This window comes from Saccostrea cucullata, unplaced genomic scaffold (assembly GCF_032062105.1).
Source record: "Saccostrea cucullata isolate Sc308-1 unplaced genomic scaffold, CSIRO_AGI_Scuc_v1 ctg90, whole genome shotgun sequence".
NCBI classification, from domain to species: domain Eukaryota; kingdom Metazoa; phylum Mollusca; class Bivalvia; order Ostreida; family Ostreidae; genus Saccostrea; species Saccostrea cuccullata.
In genome coordinates this window covers 433,256-454,412 of record NW_026940868.1, presented here as the reverse complement: position 1 = coordinate 454,412, position 21,157 = coordinate 433,256, and the positions used below count along the sequence as shown (strand labels likewise).

Here is a 21,157-nt window from a genome sequence, read left to right as displayed (position 1 = left end):
CTTTTCATGCAAGTTTTCATAGTGCGGAATTATATTCTCTATAAATTCTTGTAGTTTTTTTGGATTTCCTTCACAGTGACGAACAGCCCAATGAATATGAGTGGCAACTGGTTCGGTCTTGTCAACTAGCTGCTCACTCCAGGTAAAACCCTCGGACTTCTTACTGCCACTGGAAATATTTTTCAGTGATTTTTTAAGTGCTTACACTGAATGCCATAAGTCGTTTTGATTTGTTGTTTCTTGTGAGTCTTTGATGAATTTGTTGATACTGAGATTTCTGTCGTGAGAGTGGATCTTGACGGTAACGTCTTGGGAGGTGAAATTTTCATAAATGGTTTCTGTGCCAATTCTTTCATGTCGTTGAGAAACTGGGTCCTGTTGTTTTGTGACATGGACACAATCCAAAACTTTATGACATTTCTCACCGATGGCCACTACAGATGTGTCTTTTGCGTTTTTACGCCATCCATGCCTAGCATCAGTTAAAATGTTAATTCCATCCAAATCTTCGTAACTTCCAATTTCTTCATGAAGAGCATCTTGAATGGATTCCTGATATTCGGTCTCAACAGAATTTTTATATTCTTCAAAAAATTGTTTCCTCCTGGCCCAGTTGATGCATCCTAATCCACTTCCATTTGAGAATCTTGTATAATGAGATGGTAGCATTCCACTACAAATGAGACCATGACATATTCTGTGGTTGACTAAATATTCATCATTGGGTAGATATGGTGATGATGACCAGGAATAACTATGCATTTTGTCCTTGGAGCATTGGAGACGCAAAGAGATGACATGCCCTTTCATAGTTTTCTTTGAAAATTTCAATTTTCCATCACAGGTTTTGGTATGAGCTTCACAAAGTTCACATATATTCAAAAGTGATGATTCTGCACAAACGAACATTTTCTGATTTACGTCCCTCTTCCTGACTTGAAGATATGTTGATGGAAATTGTGTCTGATCCGGCTCCACTCTTTGGTCCTCTGAGTGTTTTTTTAGCCAAAAGTCCAAAAGTTCCTCAATAATAACAGCATTGTTTACAGGTGCATTGCGCTTGGAAGTGAGAAATGTTTTCACCTCTTGGAGTTTTCCTTGAATTTTAGTTTTAAATTCTCCATCACCTGGAATTTCAAGTCTAAAATTTGGTGGACGTTTCTTTGAGGATTCTACGTTTTTTGCCATGATTTTGAATACAAGATTTTGATGGTTCAGAGAGTAATTGTTTTAGTATATATTGGTCAGTAACCCAAAACCATCCTTTATTGGTTATCATGGATTTTCTGGGAGGCAGGGGGGGGGGGTATTTATTGTTATAAAAGAGGAAAACGTGTTACCTCATGATAAAATTACATGTATTATTGTTCGAATGTATTGATTTTTCCTTTTTTTTAATTTCTCTTTACATTTTTTTTAATTAAAAAAAAAATAAAGTTGCCTTAATTTCTAAGGAAAAAAAATATTAACATAAACAGAATTCTCCTTAGTTTGGCCCTATTCACAAATTTGCAGTAACTAATAAACCATTCTCTTATCACCATCTAATCATGTGGGGAGGTCAGACTTCACACAGCTGCATCAATTAGTACCTACCTACATTGCATCAATTAGTATCTACACCGTAATCTTTAGACACCATTTTCCATCAGTGTGTTATTTTATTTTGTAAGCAAAATGGAAGAAAGACAGAGATTAATTTTGGATGTAAGTGAAATGCAGATGGAGGCCATAAAACATTTTTTTCTGCATAGTGAATGGGATTTTCGCCCCATTGACACATCACAGGAAGAGGAAATTGGCGGGAAAACATGTGTAAGGTCAGAATGTGTAGACAAAGGTGTTCAGACAAATACAGAATTAGATACTGGACCCGATTGCTGTGGCAATGATGAAGAAGATAATGTCGAAGAAGAAAAATTTGTCATTCCTCAAGACAATAACAGAGACGAATGCCCATTCTGCCTCTGCAAACCCTGCATCACAGATGACAACAACAGGCAATTATGGTGGGAAGTGGAACCATTCAGACTGCCCCACCCCAGGAATTCTAAATTACCAAAGGAGAAATATAAAAGATTTTGGACAATGCTTTTACATCGTGGAGTATGGAGTGATCCCCGATATGTTGTGAAAAAAATGCGAGCTTTGGAACATTTTCAGCCGGGACAGGAATGGCACAGACGTGACATAATGCCAACATGTGTAGTGAACATTGTGAGAACATGGCTACCAAATCCAAAAGATGTACAATACATGGGTCATTTGTGGGAATAATTTATTTTCTTATCTGACAGTCAGTTGTGTCTTCTCTTTTATTTCTTTTTGTTTGTATATAGATAGGCTAGGAATATATTTGACTCGGTATTTATTTTGTACAGCTATTGTGAGGATTTTATAATATTCTAATTTCAATACAGATGTGAAAAAAATTTAAATCATGGATTTTATTTTTGGAGGTTGGATTTATCTAGAGATGAAAGTAAGTCAAATACTGCAGCATTCTGTTTTCCTACAATGTCTGCATGAGATGTAGACAACTTCCGGTGTAAACAATAACAAACTAAACCACACCCACTGCTGTCAGTTTTGAATTTCAAATAGAAATAGAAGCCCTGCTTCAAATATTTCAATGAAAAATACAGCTTAGAAAAAATTTCCAGCAAATTTAATTTGTGACCAAAGATGGACATTAGTGAGGAGAGTTAGCATGACAAAAATCTGGTGATAAAGGAGACTCAGTATTTTAATATTTGTAAATAAGTCTCTGCAATCTGAATGTGGCCAGAAAAATCAAATATACCACCATTTTTCTCATTGGCTGCTATTTATACTCCGATGTCCTCCTTTAACTATAGTTCACGGTTTGTAAACTATAGTTTACAGTCGATAAACCTAGTTTATCAACTGTGAAACTATGTTAAGCTCATTTTTGTGAATTTGGCTTGCCATAAATAACTGGAATTTTTCTAAGTCCAGGGGCATAACTCTGTCAAAAATTGCTTGATAGTACCCAAAACAGACCTTGACCTAGATAAACCGAAATATGAATGTACTATCTTTTCTCCATAAGTTGATATTAACTAGTTTAACGCTGAAGACTATTTGTAAAAAGAACTTGTCCGCCGTATTTGTTCAAGCTCTTGCTATATCTGCAGCCCCTATAAATAGAGCCCGTGTGGTCACTGTTCAGTGTAATGAATTGTCACTGGTGTACATGGACATATGCTATACAATACTCAGTAACAACAAAAAATAACTGTGTACTTCTTCCAATGCAGGAGAGGAAGATACCAAAGAAACTTAAAACAGTTGCACTGGTCAGTGCCACAAAATTTTTGTAACTGCAATAAAATGTAAACAAAGGTAATACAATATAACCAGCACGAACATGGGTCGCCATTCCATGCCAATACCCATGACAGTAAACTTTAGTCAGGTGTAAAGAATGCAAAGAGTATACCCTGGTGTTGATGTATCATATATAGATGATGATATCGAAAATGATGTATGCCTATTTACAAGTTTTGTCCATTAAAGCATTAAAGTTGTTAGGATAGACATGCTAGACAATGTCCCCTCATTTTCACAAAAGCACCAAAAGTCAGACAGTGCAAAAAAAAATCATATCTGTATCTGTCAATGTTTCTATTCCTAGAAATTACATTATCTCCTAATAATTTAATTTTGTTTGTATTCTAGCCTCTCTTTGGTTGATTTCCAAAAAGGAACGCAAATTATTCTGTATAATCTGGTTTGGTATGGGGACACATCCCCTTGACAACCAGCTGAATCATCTGTATCCATGTAATCCCCTCATTTCCAGTCCTCCGGATTCATGGAAAATTCCATATTTAATAAATGCACCTTCAACTTCAAACAGTAGCTCGATCTTACCTCATATAAACAAACATCATGGCTGCTAGGTCTATATATCAGTTATTACCTCCCCTTGCTTACGTTTCTACAGTTGTATTAATGAGCAGTAAATTTGAACTCATAAAAAGCAACACAATTTCACATCCTCAGCTGTTTAATTATTTTAAAATTAAATTATAAGGAATGACTCTAACTCTTGGCCAAATTATTATATCCTGGTTTAGGTCAGTTTACGCTCTTTTTATAACCTGGTTTGGGTCAGTTTACGCTTTATAATCCGCTTCGCAAACCAGGTTATATCGAATAATTTGGCCAAGAATTAGAGTCATTCCTTAAATAATGCCATTAAAACTCATCACCTCCCTTATTCATTTCCTTACTTTTCTGGTCAATAAAAGCCGAGATCATAAGATTTTACAGTATTTTTATTTTCACTTGACAAAGTACATCAAGTAGATTCATTTTTCTAAAGTATAAAGCAACAATGATGTTTACTGTCACATAAACTACAATTTTATGACTAAAATTGTAAGTTACATGGGTAAGACAGTCAGTGAAAACAACAGTTATAATGCTAAAAAGAATGGTGTAAAATGAGATATCCAAAATATTTCTATTTTGTAGAGTTAATGATAACATGTAAAAATCTAGACTGAATAAGAAATGTCATTCTATTTGTTCATCTGCAATAAAATACACTGCAACAAACACAAGATAAGCTATAAAGGGAGATCACCCTGAATTACAGAGATCAATTTTTTTTTTAAATATATATGTTTTTTCATGAAGTTCAATTTAATCTGTTGCAGCACTTATATTTACACAGTACATATACCATTCTGAAAAAAAATTATGATTCTATAATTTTCCTAAAATCTAAACATTCACCAAATCCCACTAATCAATAAAAATTTATTACATTGTCTACTTTTTAAAATAAACTTTACTAAATTTCCCTTTATAGCTAACAAAAATTTACTTGATAAAAATTAGCACATTCAAAAATAATCAAGGAAATATATTTTTTATTAAAATTTTTTTGAAAAGATTAAAATGAATATTAAGTGATTCTTACTTAATGACAATGAACATGTAAGAAAAAAAGGAATTGGAACAACCTTTTGCGTAGACATCACATGGTGATTAAAAAATGACAAATACGAATAAGATGGCTGGCTGTACACAGGTAAAATTTTGGTTTCCAGAACACAAATCTAAAGATATTATTACAATAATATTGTCATTCATAATGTACAAAGCTGGGCAAATATGTACAGAATCCAGCAAACAAACAAACAAACAAACAAAAAAAGAGTATTTGATACTCCCCAAGTCAATTGTTATAAATATAATGTCAAGAATTTTATTCTTTGATTCAGCCATAATAATACCCCTGTTAATCTTTAAATAATAATGATCTATTTTGTAACCTCCACTAAATCGTAAGGAAGAACAGTCAAGTGCTAGCAAAATTATTTATTCATGCTTGTGGATCTGAGATTGCGCCATCTTTTGGTTTCTTCCGATACAATTTAGTTTTGGTAATACAAAATATGCTGCCTATATACAGGGCAATTTCTAATGGCATTCAACTTCTACATGTATTTACATCTATGCGTTGTGTATAACTTGACCCTATTGAGTCACACAGCTAAGAATATTTGTTCCATCAATGTACTGAGTATGATACTTTACATTCATTGACAAGGATTCAAAATTATGTACATCTCCAAGAAATAAATAAGATATGATGAACAATCTCTTTAGCTGTGAACTATTATGGGATAATAAAAGCTACCAAAGCAGATTGCACACATAATAATGTACAAGCACACATATATTTACATCAATGTATACAGAATACAGTACAGCCTGTATCTCTCTGTTAACAATCCTGATTGCATAGGTCAATTCCAAACAATTAACAAGGTACACAAACAACTAACATGAAAGCCATTTGTAGATACATAGACCAGCCATTTTTGCAAATGTAATAAACATAAATAATTGCCATATCTTCATCGAATTATGCATGTCCTCATCACAAACACAAGTATTAAGCAAAGGCATACAGAGGAACTGATCCCATTTTATGAATTTCAAAATACTGTGTAAATACAAATCAAAAATACAAACGAAGAATTAACAAGGTCCGGTCATTTGGTAAATGTAGTATGGCACTTCTTTGAATTATGAACGAGAACATCTCTTAAATATATGCATAAGCTGCCCATGACACTTTCATTAAATCTCAATGCAGGAATTGAGAAAATTTGAATTCACTTTATAAAATTGTATTAAAGAGAATTTTCTGCTTTTAGACATTTCTTTTATTACAAGTAGATCAGATTTTTTTCTTCACAACACTACTATTGTAAATACAGTAAATTGTCTGTAAACCTAGAAAACACAACTGATGATATTTAAATTCATAATATTCATATACACCCCCCCCTCTCAAGGCAGCCCTCAGTTCAAATGGCAATATAATGGCATAAAGCATTTAAAGTCTACCACTTTTATTACCAAGTAGACCCACAGCACCTTTATCAACAAATCAGTTTTTGAGTCAGCAGAATAAGTAAATATTAGAAGAATCCATTTTGTGGCCTACTTTTTTCTCCCACTCTCTGGTATTTAGGGCTATTTAGAACTGTTCGGTGGAGTACCTCAGTTTTTACAGCAGTGTTAGTTTCTTTGGCACAGCTGTTCAGACATCCAGAACATGTGTTTTTTTCTGTTGTCGTTTCTTGTCCAGGAGATATGACACATCCAACCTTTGTTTCTTTGGGGCTTGATCCAGAAGTTTCAATGCAATAGCATTTATGTGTTCTGTTTTTTCTTTTTTCTGTTAAGACAAACACTTCCATTAGATACAGCATGCAAAGATTTCCAATTTCTGACAAAAAAACCTTATAGCAAGAATCAATTTCAAAGCATGAAATTAACAATAACACTCCAAACTTTTAAAACATATGAATAAGCAAATCTTAAATGTGTGTATGTTTTTTTTCTAATAGGCAGAAAGTGGGAGAAATACTGCATCTCAAAATGAAGGGGAAAATAAGAAAGCAGGCCAATGGCCCAAACCCCCCTTGACTTATCTTGGCTCTGTTGTCCTTCAATTTTTAAAAAGAATTTCCTCCCTTTTTAACACACCTTGAAAGTACATGTATATTGCATTTTCCTGATAAATAAATATACCCTTCATTGTGGCCCCACCATACTAACATGGGCCATGATTTGAAATAATAAGAATCTGCATCAGTGATACTTTTTTTATATTAAAATATCATTTCAATGTCATGCTTTTTTTTAACTTCAATTTTTTTTCTTATTAGAGGTGCGCAATATTACCGGTATATCGGTATATTGCGGTAAATCTCATGGCGACAATATATCGCGATATAAAAGTCAGATACCGGTATTTTACGATATATATGAATATATAAAACAATTTTGAATTGTAAGAAAATGTTGAAATAAAGTGTTTTATCTCGTCAACAACACCACAGACATTTTTATTCGTGTCAAATAACAACACCGGATATCCGAAGTTTCACACTAACACAAGGGTCCGGGTATGGTTTGATCTTTGAAATTCCGAAAATCTAGACTCTAAAAATTGACGTTAATTCTATTTACTTTAATGCTTCCATTAATTATCAATAAAATTATATTTATTCACAGGATTATTTTATCAAAGTGTTTAACAACTCTGGTTTCCTGATCTATTTCTCTATATTATGTCATATTTTTGCGGGAAAAGTACGTTTAGGTTTTAGTTTCTAGTGTGTTAAAATGGCCGAAGAGTTCGAGGTTGTGAAGAACTCAAAGGCTACTAAAGCTATCGTTTGGCAAAGCTTTTCACAAATTTTAACGTTTATTTGAATTCTATTTACAGTAAAATGGTCTGTAAGTAGTTGTTGTGTCATATTTTTCTGTTTAAGAGTAAAGAGTTCTTCTAAAATATATCAATTAAGTACAATTTATAAGTTTTTATTCAAATTTAATTTAATAAAAATATATCTGCAATATATCGCAATATATTGCAATATTCGAGTAAAATATTGCAATATATCGCAATATGGTTTTCACCCGCAATACCCAACTCTATTTCTTATGTAAAATATCATTTGTCTATTTAGCTACACACTACCTAATCATTTTAAACCTTGAATCAGCTTTACCTATGGATACTTATATTATCAATATATCTTGTCATTGCCAAATCATTTTGATTTAATTTTTAGATCCCCATTATACCTTCATATCACTTGTCATGGCATCTCATTATTCTAGAGATTTTACTTTTAGATTCCCCCAGGCTCTATAGGTTCTTAAGTAAACTAGATATCAAGTCCTCTACTGGGTGACCGCAAAGTTCCATCTTTTCTGACCCCTCCTGATTGTCTTTTCTTGTTATTCTCCCCTTGAAGAGAGCATTCTCTTTGATTTGAATGCCCTATTATTCCTTCCATTTCAAGATACTAAATATGGTTGAAATTAGTTGAAATTTACCGAGTGTTTCTATAGGAAGAGATGAAAATTTGAAAATTTAACACAGACAACAGACAAATTTTGGTTAGAAAAGCTGACCTGCTTGTTTGGCTCAGATAAGCTAAAAGGATTTGATAACTCAGAAAGGAGTCTAATAAAGAGTACCTTCTCCTCCTCTATTTTGACCATCATTTCTCTCTGTTCTTCTGTTTTAGCACTGTCTTGTAAATGCTCCTTTATTGTTTTCTTGCGTTTGGGAATCTCCGATTGTGAACGCTCCTCCCACGAAGTCTTACGTCTGTATTGCTCTGGTACTTCGTGGGGCTAAAACAAGGACATAAAAAATAACTATAGGTATCTACACAAATATAGATGTTTTCTTTAGGAATATCTAGTGGCATCCTGTACAACTTATTTTTTTTAACTAGAGAGATAATATTTTTAATAGACAGTGCAATATTTTTTAGTGGAAAGAGACTTACAGAGTATGTCCTTTTTGGATTCAGTCTCTTCTCATACTTGTCAAAACAGTAGGACTTTGTATTGATGACATACCTGTAATTTAAGATACCTAATGAAAACTTATACAGAAATGGCAAATGAAAATTACACGCAAACAAACCAATGTCTGATGTAAAAAATTAAAAATAGTAGATCTGTTCACAGAAATCAGAAAAAAATAATTTATCTTTATTGGTAAAACAGAAAAAACAATGATTCAACATAGTTAAGATGTCTGACTCACGGGTGTTTAGATATTTTATAGAAGAGATGAGCAGTTTTGTCCATTCTGTATTCACAGATAAAAATATCCTGTTCACGGGTTCCTTTGGGACGTCCCTTACAGAAAGTATTCAAATCCATCACACAACTGCTCCCAACAATGGCATCAAAAGGGATGATTTCATAAATAGGCATTCTGAACACCTGAAAATAAACCGATATACTAAATACCCTAACGTGACATAAATTGAAATTGTCCATTCTGTTTAAAGAGCACTTCCATTTATTAAACTGCTTTTTATCAACAATTCATTTTTGAACAATCTTGATTCTAAGAACAAAGAATAACCTCATTGGGAAAGAATTTTCTGGACGGTTCATGGAATGTCTCATGAGGTCTGTAGTAGTTATGACCAAAGGCAAAGTTTCTACCACTGAAAGAGAAAAATGGAAGTAAATTCAGGCTTACTCTAACAATAAATTACTTCCCTCGCCCTCCAAAAAGAGAATGTCTTATCTATGTGGTACAATGTCTATGGTTTAAATTTTTTCTCCTTATTAGCTTACTTTTCATCTTTCCACAAACGTTCAATGCGGAAGATATCAAGCTTATCCTGTCCTATCTCGGAGATGACTCTGTATGAAGTTTTGACAGAATCAATAGGAATGCGGTCCTCTGGTTTGGGCACCTCTCGTAACACATACACACAGTCTCCTACACGAATCTGGATGTCATCCCTCATCAGAGTCATGTAATACGTCCAGCCATCTGTAGCATCATCCGGTTGAGGGTCAGCCAGTATCTCCTATTCATACAAGAAACATATCATTCTTCATTTACTTTTTGGATTTTCACACTTAATTAAAATAGCCCTAAGCATATGAACTCAAAATTGCACACAAAACAGAGAATGCAGAGATATGAATTCCTTTATTTAAAAAACGTATAATATCTGTCATAAAGTTATCAGTTTTGCTGGGAGGATAGACTTACTTTTTCAACAGATCTGGGCTGACAAAGCTCACACAGATAGTTCTCCACCTCTCCCTTGACCTTCATACAGTCACAATGCTGCCAGATCTACAAAACATAGCAAAATAGTCTTACAAACATGTCAATGTTTATATTCTAAAAACATACAATAAATCAGAACCAAAACTCAAAATATATTAACAGTGTACAGTAGATATTCTTCAAAACTTGGGAACTTACAAAGCACTTTTCACACTGGATCATCAGACCCTCATCTCGAAAAATTCCACAAACGCATCGAATTACTTCTTCTTCTTCCTCTTCATGTCCTTCTGTAACCATTATTAAAATATCTTCATTATCTTTTTTTCCTTAGACACATACAATCTTAGTGAAAATCATTTCAATATTATGGACATTTCGCCAGTCCTGATCCCAGAACTGCTCTCACCTATGGTTTCTGTCTCTGTGGTTTCCTTCTCCATGGACTGAAGACTTCCTTCTCCCAGAATGTCTTCCAGTATGGGGGAAGCCTCGGCTTTGGCCGTGACGTACACCTTACGGAGCTCTGCCACCAGCTGACCCATCCACGAGGACCGACCACTGTACCTCTGTACAAACAGACAAAGTCAACATATTGAATAAGTTGGGAGACAAAAATGCTACATACAAGTGATAGTGAAATATTTTAAATACATAAAGAAAGAAAAGGATCACTTCATTATAAATAGAGATTTGTCCTATACGACCGGTGTAGCATAATATTTTGATGCCGCGATATATTGAACCCAGGTTCAATATATCGCATAATATTTTGAACCCGGGTTCACTTTTTCGCTGCGATATATTGAACCCCCTTATAATATATTGAACCCCTACCTTTTTCATAAAAGAGAGAGGGGGTTCAAAATATTATGGTCATAAAATATTGAGTCCCCCTGCCCATTTAATGTAAGAGGGAGGGGGTTCAAAATATTATGGCCATAATATATTGAGTCCCCCTGCCCATTTAATGTAAAAGGGAGGGGGTTCAAAATATTATGGCCATAAAATATGGAGTCCCCCTGCCCTTTTAATGTAAGAGGGAGGGGGTTCAAAATATTATGGCCATAAAATATCGAGTCCCCTGCCCTTAAATTTATCAAGGAGGGGGTTCAAAATATTATGGCCATAATATATTCAATCCCCATGTTCTTTAAAGATAACAGGGAGGGGGTTCAAAATATTATGGCCATAAAATATTGAGTCCCCTTGCCCTATTAATTTATCAGGGAGGGGGTTCAAAATATTATGGCCATAAAATATCGAGTCCCCCTGCCCTTTTAATGTAAGAGGGAGGGGGTTCAAAATATTATGGCCATAATATATTGAACCCCCATGTTCTTTAAAGATAACATGGAGGGGGTTCAAAATATTATGACCATAAAATATCGAGTCCCCCTGCCCATTTAATGTAAAAGGGAGGGGGTTCAAAATATTATGGCCATAATATATTGAACCCCCATGTTCTTTAAAAATAACACAGAGGGGGTTCAAAATATTATGGCCATAAAATATCGAGTCCCCCCTGCCCATTTAATGTAAAAGGGAGGGGGTTCAAAATATTATGGCCATAATATATTGAACCCCCATGTTCTTTAAAGATAACAGGGAGGGAATTCAAAATATTATGGCCATAAAATATCGAGTCCCCCCTGCCCTTTTAATGTAAGAGGGAGGGGGTTCAAAATATTATGGCCATAAAATATCGAGTCCCCCTGCCCTTTTAATGAAAGAGGGAGGGGGTTCAAAATATTATGGCCATAATATATTGAACCCCCATGTTCTTTAAAGATAACAAAGAGGGGGTTCAAAATATTATGGCCATAAAATATTGAGTCCCCCTGCCCAAACAATTTGTCAACGAGGGGGTTTAGAATTTTATGGCCATAATATATTGAACCCCCATATTCTTTAAAGATAACAAGGAGGGGGTTCAAAATATTATGGCCATAAAATATCAAGTCCCCCTGCCCATTTAATGTAAGAGGGAGGGGGTTCAAAATATTATGGCCATTATATATTGAACCCCCATGTTCTTTAAAGATAACATAGAGGGGGTTCAAAATATTATGGCCGTGAAATATCGAGTCCCCCTGCCCATTTAATGTAAAGGGGAGGGGGTTCAAAATATTATGGCCATAAAATATTGAGTCCCCCTGCCCTAACAATTTGTCAAGGAGGGGGTTCAGAATATTATGGCCATAATATATTGAACCCCCATGTTCTTTAAAGATAACAAGGAGGGGGTTCAAAATATTGTGGCCATAAAATATCGAGTCTCTCTGCCCATTTAATGTACAAGGGAGGGGGTTCAAAATATTATGGCCATAATATATTGAACCCCCATGTTCTTTAAAGATAACAGGGAGGGGGTTCAAAATATTATGGCCATAAAATATCAAGTTCCCCTGCCCATCTAATGTAAGAGGGAGGGGGTTCAAAATATTATGGCCATAAAATATTGAGTCTCCAAGCCCTATTATTTTATCAAGGAGGGGGTTCAAAATATTATGGCCATAAAATATCAAATCATCCTGCCCTATTAATTTATCAGGGAGGGAGTTCAAATATTATGGCCATAAAATATCGAATCATCCTGCCCTATTAAGTTAAGAGGGAGGGGGTTCGAAATATTATGGCCATAAACTATTGAACCCCCATGTCCTATTAAGTTAAGAGGCAGGGGGGTTCAAAATATTATGGCCATTAAACATTGAGTCCCCCTGCCCTTAAAATTTAAGAGGGAGGGGGTTCAAAATATTATGGCCATAATATATTGAGTCCCCCTGTCCTTTTAAGTTAAGAGGGAGGGTGATTCCCCCTGTCCTTTTAAGTTAAGAGGGAGGGTGATTCAAAATATTATGGCCAGAAAATATTGAGCCCCCATGTCCTTTTTAGTTAAGAGGGCGGGGGGCTAATGCGAAGTTATTTAATGTGCAGTAAACTAATTTGAATTAAACTAAATCGCATTAAATTCTTTGTGTGAACACTAAGCAAAGCTAATTCGTAGAAACTTTATTTTTGATTCTAATTTCTTTCTGTGTGAACAGGGCATTAGAATTCCATAGGTTTTTATTTCCCAGTTGCTCTCTCCCTTCATAAAACACCAAATATTCCAGTTATACTTTATGGGATAAACTAATGAATCTCACAATATTTCCTTAGTCGGATAAATAGTGGATATACTGTTGAAGCACAAATTTTCGTGGGGATAAAATTTTGTTGATTTGTTATCAAAAATAGTTTCGTGAGCATTTAATTGCATTGTTTAGAGAGTTAGCCTATTCATTATATATTATGGCCATAATATTTTGAACCCCACCCCCTTATAAATTAAAAGGGCAGGGGGGATTCAATATTTTATGGCCATAATATTTTGAACCCCCTCCCTCTTAACTAAAAAGGACAAGGGGACTCAATATATTATGGCCATAATATTTTGAACCCCCTCCCTTATAAACTAAAAGGGCAGGGGGGATTCAATATTTTATGGCCATAATATTTTGAACCCCCTCCTTTATAAATTAAAAGGGCAGGGGGATTCAATATTTTATGGCCATAATATTCTGAACCCCTCCTTGACAAATTGTTAGGGCAGGGGGACTCGATATTTTATCGCCATAATATTTTGAACCCCTCCCTTATATATTACAAGAGGCCCACGGGCCTTATAGGTCACCTGAGTATTGTGCAACAACTTTCAAACAATTAAATTTGGTTCATGTTTTAAACAAGAGGCCATGGAATTCACAATTTTGAAAGAGGTACCATTGCTTATAATAATTATAGACTTAGCATGCTTACTCTATTTACTTAATACCCAGAGGTAGATCAGAGTAACATTAAGAGAAAATGCACTTCCACTTTATAACCAGTTGTACACCTCATCCCAAAGGAACCACTGATCCTGGGGCCACATATTTCAAAATTTTGCAAATTTTATGATAAAATGGTTGATTAACACCAAAGAGCAAATTTCAAAGCATTAATTTATTTTCAGACTTTCTACCCCCCCCCTTCACCCCCACCCAGGGAAGGGGCGGGGGGCATAAAAAATAACCATTTTGCTAGGTGCATTTTTCTTCATCATGAATATATATATTTGGATCATTGGCATAAAACACAGGAGCAAAGGAAAGAATTTCAAAGAATAAATGCATTTTCACTATATAACCAATAGAGCCCCGCCCTAACACCGGAACCCCTGACCCTGGGGTAATAAAATTCACAATTTTGGATGAGGCACTCTTGATCAACATAACTATTTAATTACATAGTTTATTTAATACCCAGAAGCAGAGAAGAAGATTTCCAAAGAATAAATGCATTTTCACTATATAATCAATAGGGCCCCGCCCTAACACCTAAACCCCTAACCCTGGGGTCACAAAATTCACAATTTTGAAAGAGGCACTCTTGCTCATCATAACTATGTGCTTGGTTAGTTTATTTAATACCTAGGAGCAGAGAAGAAGATTTCCAAAGAATAAATGCATTTTCACTATATAATCAATAGGGCCCCACCCTAACAACTAAACCCCTGACCCTGGGACCATAAAATTCACAATTTTGGAAGAGGTACTCTTGCTCATCATAGCTATGTACTTAGTTAGTTTATTTAATACCCAGAAGTAGAGAAGAAGATTTTCAAAGAATAAATGCATTTTCACTATATAACCAATAGAGCCCCGCCCTAACACCAGAACCCTTGACCCTGGGTCCATAAAATTCACCATTTTGGAAGAAGTATTCTTGTTCATCATAACTATGTGATTAGTTAGTTTATTTAATACCCAGAAGTAGAGAAGAAGATTTTCAAAGAATAAATGCATTTTCACTATATGACCAATAGAGCCCCGCCCTAACACCAGAACCCCTGACCCTGGGGTCATAAAATTCACAATTTTGGAAGAGGCACTCTTGCTCATCATAACTATGTGCTTGGTTTGTTTATTTAATACCCAGGAGCAGAGAAGAAGATTTTCAAAGAATAAATGCATTTTCACTATATAATCTATATAGCCCCGCCCTAACACTAGAACCCCTGACCCTGGGGCCATGAATTTCACAATTTAAGTAGAGGACTCAATGCTCATTACATTCATGCCAACAGTTTGCCTGCTTGATGTCCAGGAGTAAAGAAGAAGATTTTTAAAGATTGCACTAATTTTAGTGGTTTTTGCCCCACCCCCCAGGCCCCAGGGGGGCAGGGACCATGAAATTCACAATTTTTGTTCCCCTTCACCCATAGATGCTGTATACCAAATTTGGTTGAAATTGGTTTAGTGGTTTCAGAGAAGAAGGTGAAAATGTTCAAATGTTAACACATGACGCACGACGCACGACACACGACGACGGACGAAAACGGATAGCAATAGGTCACCTGAGTTACTCAGGTGACCTAAAAAGGGCAGGGGGGACTCAATATTTTATGGCCATAATATTTTGAACCCCCTACCTCTTAAATCAAACGGGCAGGGGAATTGATATTTTATGGCCATAATATTTTGAACCCCACCCCCTTATAAATTAAAAGGGCAGGGGGGATTCAATATTTTATGGCCATAATATTTTGAACCCCCTCCCTCTTAACTAAAAAGGACAAGGGGACTCAATATATTATGGCTATAATATTTTGAACCCCCTCCCTTATAAACTAAAAGGCAGGGGGGATTCAATATTTTATGGCCATAATATTTTGAACCCCCTCCTTTATAAATTAAAAGGGCAGGGGGATTCAATATTTTATGGCCATAATATTCTGAACCCCTCCTTGACAAATTGTTAGGGCATGGGGACTCGATATTTTATCGCCATAATATTTTGGACCCCTCCCTTATATATTAAAAGGGCAGGGGAGACTCAATATTTTATGGCCATAATATTTTGAACCCCCTACCTCTGAAATCAAACGGGCAGGGGAATCGATATTTTATGGCCATAATATTTTGAACCCCACCCCCTTTATAAATTAAAAGGGCAGGGGGGATTCAATATTTTATGGCCACAATATTTCGAACCCCCTCCTTGACAAATTGTTCTGGCAGGGGGACTCGATATTTTATGGCCATAATATTTTGAACCCCCTCCCTGTTATCTTTAAAGGACATGGGGGTTCAATATATTATGGCCATAATATTTTGAACCCCCTCCTTGATAAGTTTGTTAGGGCAGGGGTACTCGATATCTTATGGCCATAATATTTTGAACCCCCTCCTTGATAAATTGTTAGGGCAGGGGGACTCAATATTTTATGGCCATAATATTCTGAACCCCCTCCCTCTTAACCCTTTGTGTGCGGGAACCCAACATATTGGGTCTGACGTCACAAACGCTTGCGTGCGGGAACCCAATATGTTGGGTCTGAGTCTGGAATTAGCGTTTCGTCACATATAACGTCGTATAAAACGTATAAATGACCTGTGAACTATTCAGAATCCATCAAAATGTATTATACAACTACAACACATTAAAAAATAGGTAATGAAGATGTGAAAATATGCGAATTATTTGTGAAATTGTGATTTAAAGTGAAGGTGTTTAACGTTTGTTACGATGAAAGTCAGTCCGCTATTTTTGGAAACAGGGAAAAAACGCGCATGCATTAAATATCTTCTAACTTGCTCTAATATAAAGGAAAATAAAGAAATAAATTCAAAAAATAGTTAAATATCAATAATTATAATAAATTTGTGTTAGTAGACATAAAATTACTTAGAAATTGTCGATATTTTAGCATATAAACTCTGGTTAACTTGACTTGACCTTAACCTTGCGAAGTTCTTCCTGTTAAAACGAAAGTAGGATGCACATGCTACTGAACTTCAGTCTGAAGCACATCGAGAGCTTATATGGTCGGCAAAGTTATATATTTTTGACATACGGTGGTTATTATTTGTTTTTTTTTGGTGTTTTGTAAGTAGACATACATTACATCGTCTAAATGAAAACAATAATGCGCGCGATTGAACCTGGCAAGTCACAGACGTTTTTCTTTTCCTCAGTGGCTGTGCACGTTGTTTACATACGTAAATAAAGCTTTGCTTTGAAATAAAGGTTTGCAAAAAATAATGTGAAGCATCTTGTTAATTAAAAGCTTTTGTTTTTTTTAACAATAAATAAGCAAATAAATAAGTAATTGAAATAATTTTTTTTTAAATCTAAAGACCCATGTAAAAAATGCTGAAAGATAAAAAAAGGTTCCACCTAATAAATGTAAAGGACCTTGAACAATGTAGAAAATTTTCCAATGAGTTATTGCATTAATAAATAAGTGCAAAAGACATATATAGAGAATATATATCCATCAACATATTTTTGTGATCAAGCAAAATTAATTCATGATACAGGTATTCAAAATATACACAATATGAATTTTATAACTGACAATCACTGAGTCAATTAAGTGGCCCTAATTACACCTAAAAATTCTGGTTTAAAGCTGCTTGATGTTCCATCTATTTGGGAAAACTTTCAAATATTTTTTTTATAACAGTATATGATATATTGTAAAATTTTTAGCACAATTAAAAAATTAAAAACTTGATATTTTCTATAAACCTGTAGTGTCTTCAAATGTATCAGCTTGTTATCAGAAAAGATGCATTGATGCATTTGATCATGTGCATATACATGAAAATGGTAAAAAGTGATGAAAAAATTTTAAAGTTCTGATTTTCCCTGAAATGACTGTCATTTGTGTAAACTTTGGTATTTGTTTTATTTCAGTAAGTTAAAAAAATACCATTTTTATTTCCTTGATAAGGATTATATAGACTCTCAAAAATTTCATAGCCAAAATATGTTCCGGGATCTTTGGTATCTTAGAGTTAGATTTCTTCAAGGCAATTACATACTCTAGTTTGCATGAAAATAATTGGTACTACATGTATCAGAATTTTTTTCTAAACCAAGTTTAAGAACATGTATCAGGGAGACATTTTCTTTTTCTTTAAAATAGACTTTTGCCAGAATAAATCATGTGGATTAAATTGTACATTTCCTCCACTTTTTATTTCTATTTTAATAAAAACCAAAATCAGTGAGACTGCCCCAACCTAAACATGCACACACAAAAATATAGAGTTCACTGGTTAAATAAATGGTAACTCTACAGTTTAAAATTAAGATGAATTGTCATTTTTGTAGGCAAAAGAAGGAGATCAGAGTCTTTAGAATGAGTAATTTGTAAATTGTATGGACTTGCATGTAAATCTGTTCAATAAATTACAATAAAGACTGGGCAATACAGCAAAACTCGTTTAGTACGAACACGAATATTGCAAATTTACGGATATAGCGAAGTCAATTTGGATACCCAGCTAAACAAATTTAATTGATTTCTTATACAGTTATAACAAATTACAGATATAGCGAAGTAATTTCATAGGTCCCAGTGACTTTGTAATAACCAAGTTTTACTGTAGGAATTGTACTTCTCAAACTCAAAAGTACACACTGTACATGTTTTTACCTATTAAATTAATACGTAATATGTCCTCTAGTTTACAAATTTATAAGGCCCAAGAAGCTTCTACATTCCATCCCTTCTCAAATTGTAACAGTAAGATAGGTTCATTTGATATAAGAGATAATCATATATGCCTGAATGAATACAGTAAAAAAGCTAAGATTTACTGTGAGAATTTTTTTTAATGATGGTCAAGAAAATTTTTCAAAAATGCAAATTCCTATACAATTACTCATCAACAAAGATTACTTTTTGGTCTCCAAAGATATGTTTATTTTTAAATATGAAAATGTGAATAGTTACTAAGAATACAAAGAAATTCCAGAGTGGAAATAAAATATATATTTCATTATTAGGAATAATATTTTATGTTGAAGTAAAAATTCTGGCACATTCAAAACTTGTGTAACAGGAGAGGAGAAAATGTATGGTAACTATGGTTGGACCAGGAATTGAACTCAGGAACCCTGCTTCACTAGTCTGGTGCTCTACCGAATGAGCTACCCAGGTTGATACCCATAGCACAACCATTACATACATGTATCCTTCCAAAAAGTTATTTTTATCCTTGCAGACACAACCCAAATTCTTATTAGCCCCTGACAGGACTTTCACTTACATTTCCAGAGGGGTCAATAGCATCAAATCTGTAACAAGGAAGGAGAAAATACTTGGCTGGACCATGAATAACGATTTTTTAATGCATCACTGGTCAGATGCTCTACTTACTTTAGCTTACTTGGCCCATAGTCCATGACCTATACCATTACACTTGCATAAACTTAAAAGTATTTCATAATATATTGATTGATATTATGGTACATATCTGTCAACCATCATTAACTAAAATCAATTGAAAAAAATCAAAACTGTTATTCACCAGTGACCACATTGAACGAAGTAATTTTTGAAAACCATTATAAATGACTGTTAAAGGTGCTTAAATTTCTAAAATTTAAAATACTAGTTTTCCTGTTGGCAATTATTGTTGCCAGCTAGGAATAAGACTTCTAAAATAAATGCCACATTACTTACAGAATGAGAAGTACTGTTTCTTGAAGAAAGTATGATGAATATGTTAACTTTACAAAAAACATTATGAGAAATGCATTTTCTTCATAAAAGCAAAATATAAACAAAAGATTTGAGAATTACTTGAGTATATTTAGGGCTGTTAGATACCAGTCATTAGAAAATAAGACCTCTGTAACTTAGTGTAAATATTATTTTATTTTTATTTTTTAAAAATTATTTAACATATTGACTGCTTTAATTTGAAAATGAATACTAGTAACAGCCATTAGTTCATTATTGTGCGAACTTGCTCCAAGATTTCCCAACCTCGAAAACTGCATATTCTTTGAGGATCATACTTTCTTATTGCCAATATTTCATAAAATAATCACTGGTTATATATTTATAGGCTAATTGAATCTTCAATTTATACTCTTTTTAGTTGAAATCTGAAAAAAAATCCATTAACTTAATTAAAATCAGAATTCACTTAAACCTACATGAATATATCCCTTACTCAGATAAGTATACAATGACTTTTCACAACATAATGGTATACCGGTATATAACATTGACTTTATCATTGAGTTATTGTTTAAATAAATTTTTTTACATAATATAAAACTAAAATTGAATTTTTAAAGCAATTGAATTATTTTTTTTCATCAAAGTGCAAAATTTTCTCTGAAAAAATATGGTTAAAATGCTAAAAAGTCATTTTAAAATAAATTTTTTGAAAATTTGGTTTCCATGGCAACATAAAATATTAGATTTTTAAAAAAAAAAATATTATAGATTAAAAAACACAACATTTGCTATATATTTGCCAAATTTCAAGCAAATTGGTTGTAAACAATTTTAGATATTTGAATTTTAGTACACCATTGTGATAATTTTGTTGATATTACAAAACAACTCAGTCCTGAGGTTACAGCGCACGTAAAACAAGTCAGCACACAAAGGGTTAACATAAAAGGGCATGGGGGTTCAATATTTTATGGCCATAATATTTTGAACCCCCTCCCTTATGAATTAATAGGGCAGGGGGACTCAATATTTTATGGCCATAATATTTTGAACCCCCCTCCCTGTAAAATGAGAAGGACAGGGGAACTCAATATTTTATGGCCATAATATTTTGAACCCCGGGTTCAATATTTTATAGGGGGGTTCAATATATCGCAGCGATATTTTGAACCCGGGTTCAAAATATCGCGGGGTTCAATATATTATATGACACCGGGCTTGGTTTTTTCTCTACAAAAAGCTTGTCGATTTCCATTCCGATTAATGACATTAGGCTGAATACATATAACAATTTGTTATTCCGAAATTTTTATTTCAGTGAGTAGAAGTAGGAGGAACCCTTTAATTGATTTTCTGAGTTTATCTCCAAATGTAATAATTGATATTTGTCTTCACTTCTCATTGTGCATAATGGTAATGTCTACTGTCTCTGAAATTCTATTCTTAATGTCTAGGCTATTTTTCCGTGGAAATAATAAAACGTGTGGAAATTATATAGGCCTAAATGGAATCCAAGGGAGTACAGTTAC

At 34.1% G+C, this 21,157-nt stretch overlaps 1 protein-coding gene across 2 annotated transcripts in view; it reads right to left on the bottom strand.

The window, feature by feature from the left end:
- Positions 1–6,168: 6,168 nt before the first annotated feature.
- LOC134256513 (histone-lysine N-methyltransferase ASH1L-like) overlaps positions 6,169–21,157 on the bottom strand; it is a 38,611-nt gene continuing 23,622 nt past the window's right edge. For both annotated transcript variants that reach the window (XM_062739149.1, XM_062739150.1), the window contains exons 16-24: positions 10,527–10,686; positions 10,316–10,407; positions 10,097–10,183; positions 9,670–9,908; positions 9,452–9,536; positions 9,125–9,306; positions 8,862–8,934; positions 8,545–8,703; positions 6,169–6,727 (exon numbers count right to left, since the gene is read on the bottom strand). In XM_062739149.1, the coding sequence (XP_062595133.1) occupies positions 6,590–6,727; positions 8,545–8,703; positions 8,862–8,934; positions 9,125–9,306; positions 9,452–9,536; positions 9,670–9,908; positions 10,097–10,183; positions 10,316–10,407; positions 10,527–10,686 (1,215 nt within the window). In that variant the 3' untranslated portion in view covers positions 6,169–6,589. The remainder of the gene's footprint in view (positions 6,728–8,544; positions 8,704–8,861; positions 8,935–9,124; positions 9,307–9,451; positions 9,537–9,669; positions 9,909–10,096; positions 10,184–10,315; positions 10,408–10,526; positions 10,687–21,157) is intronic.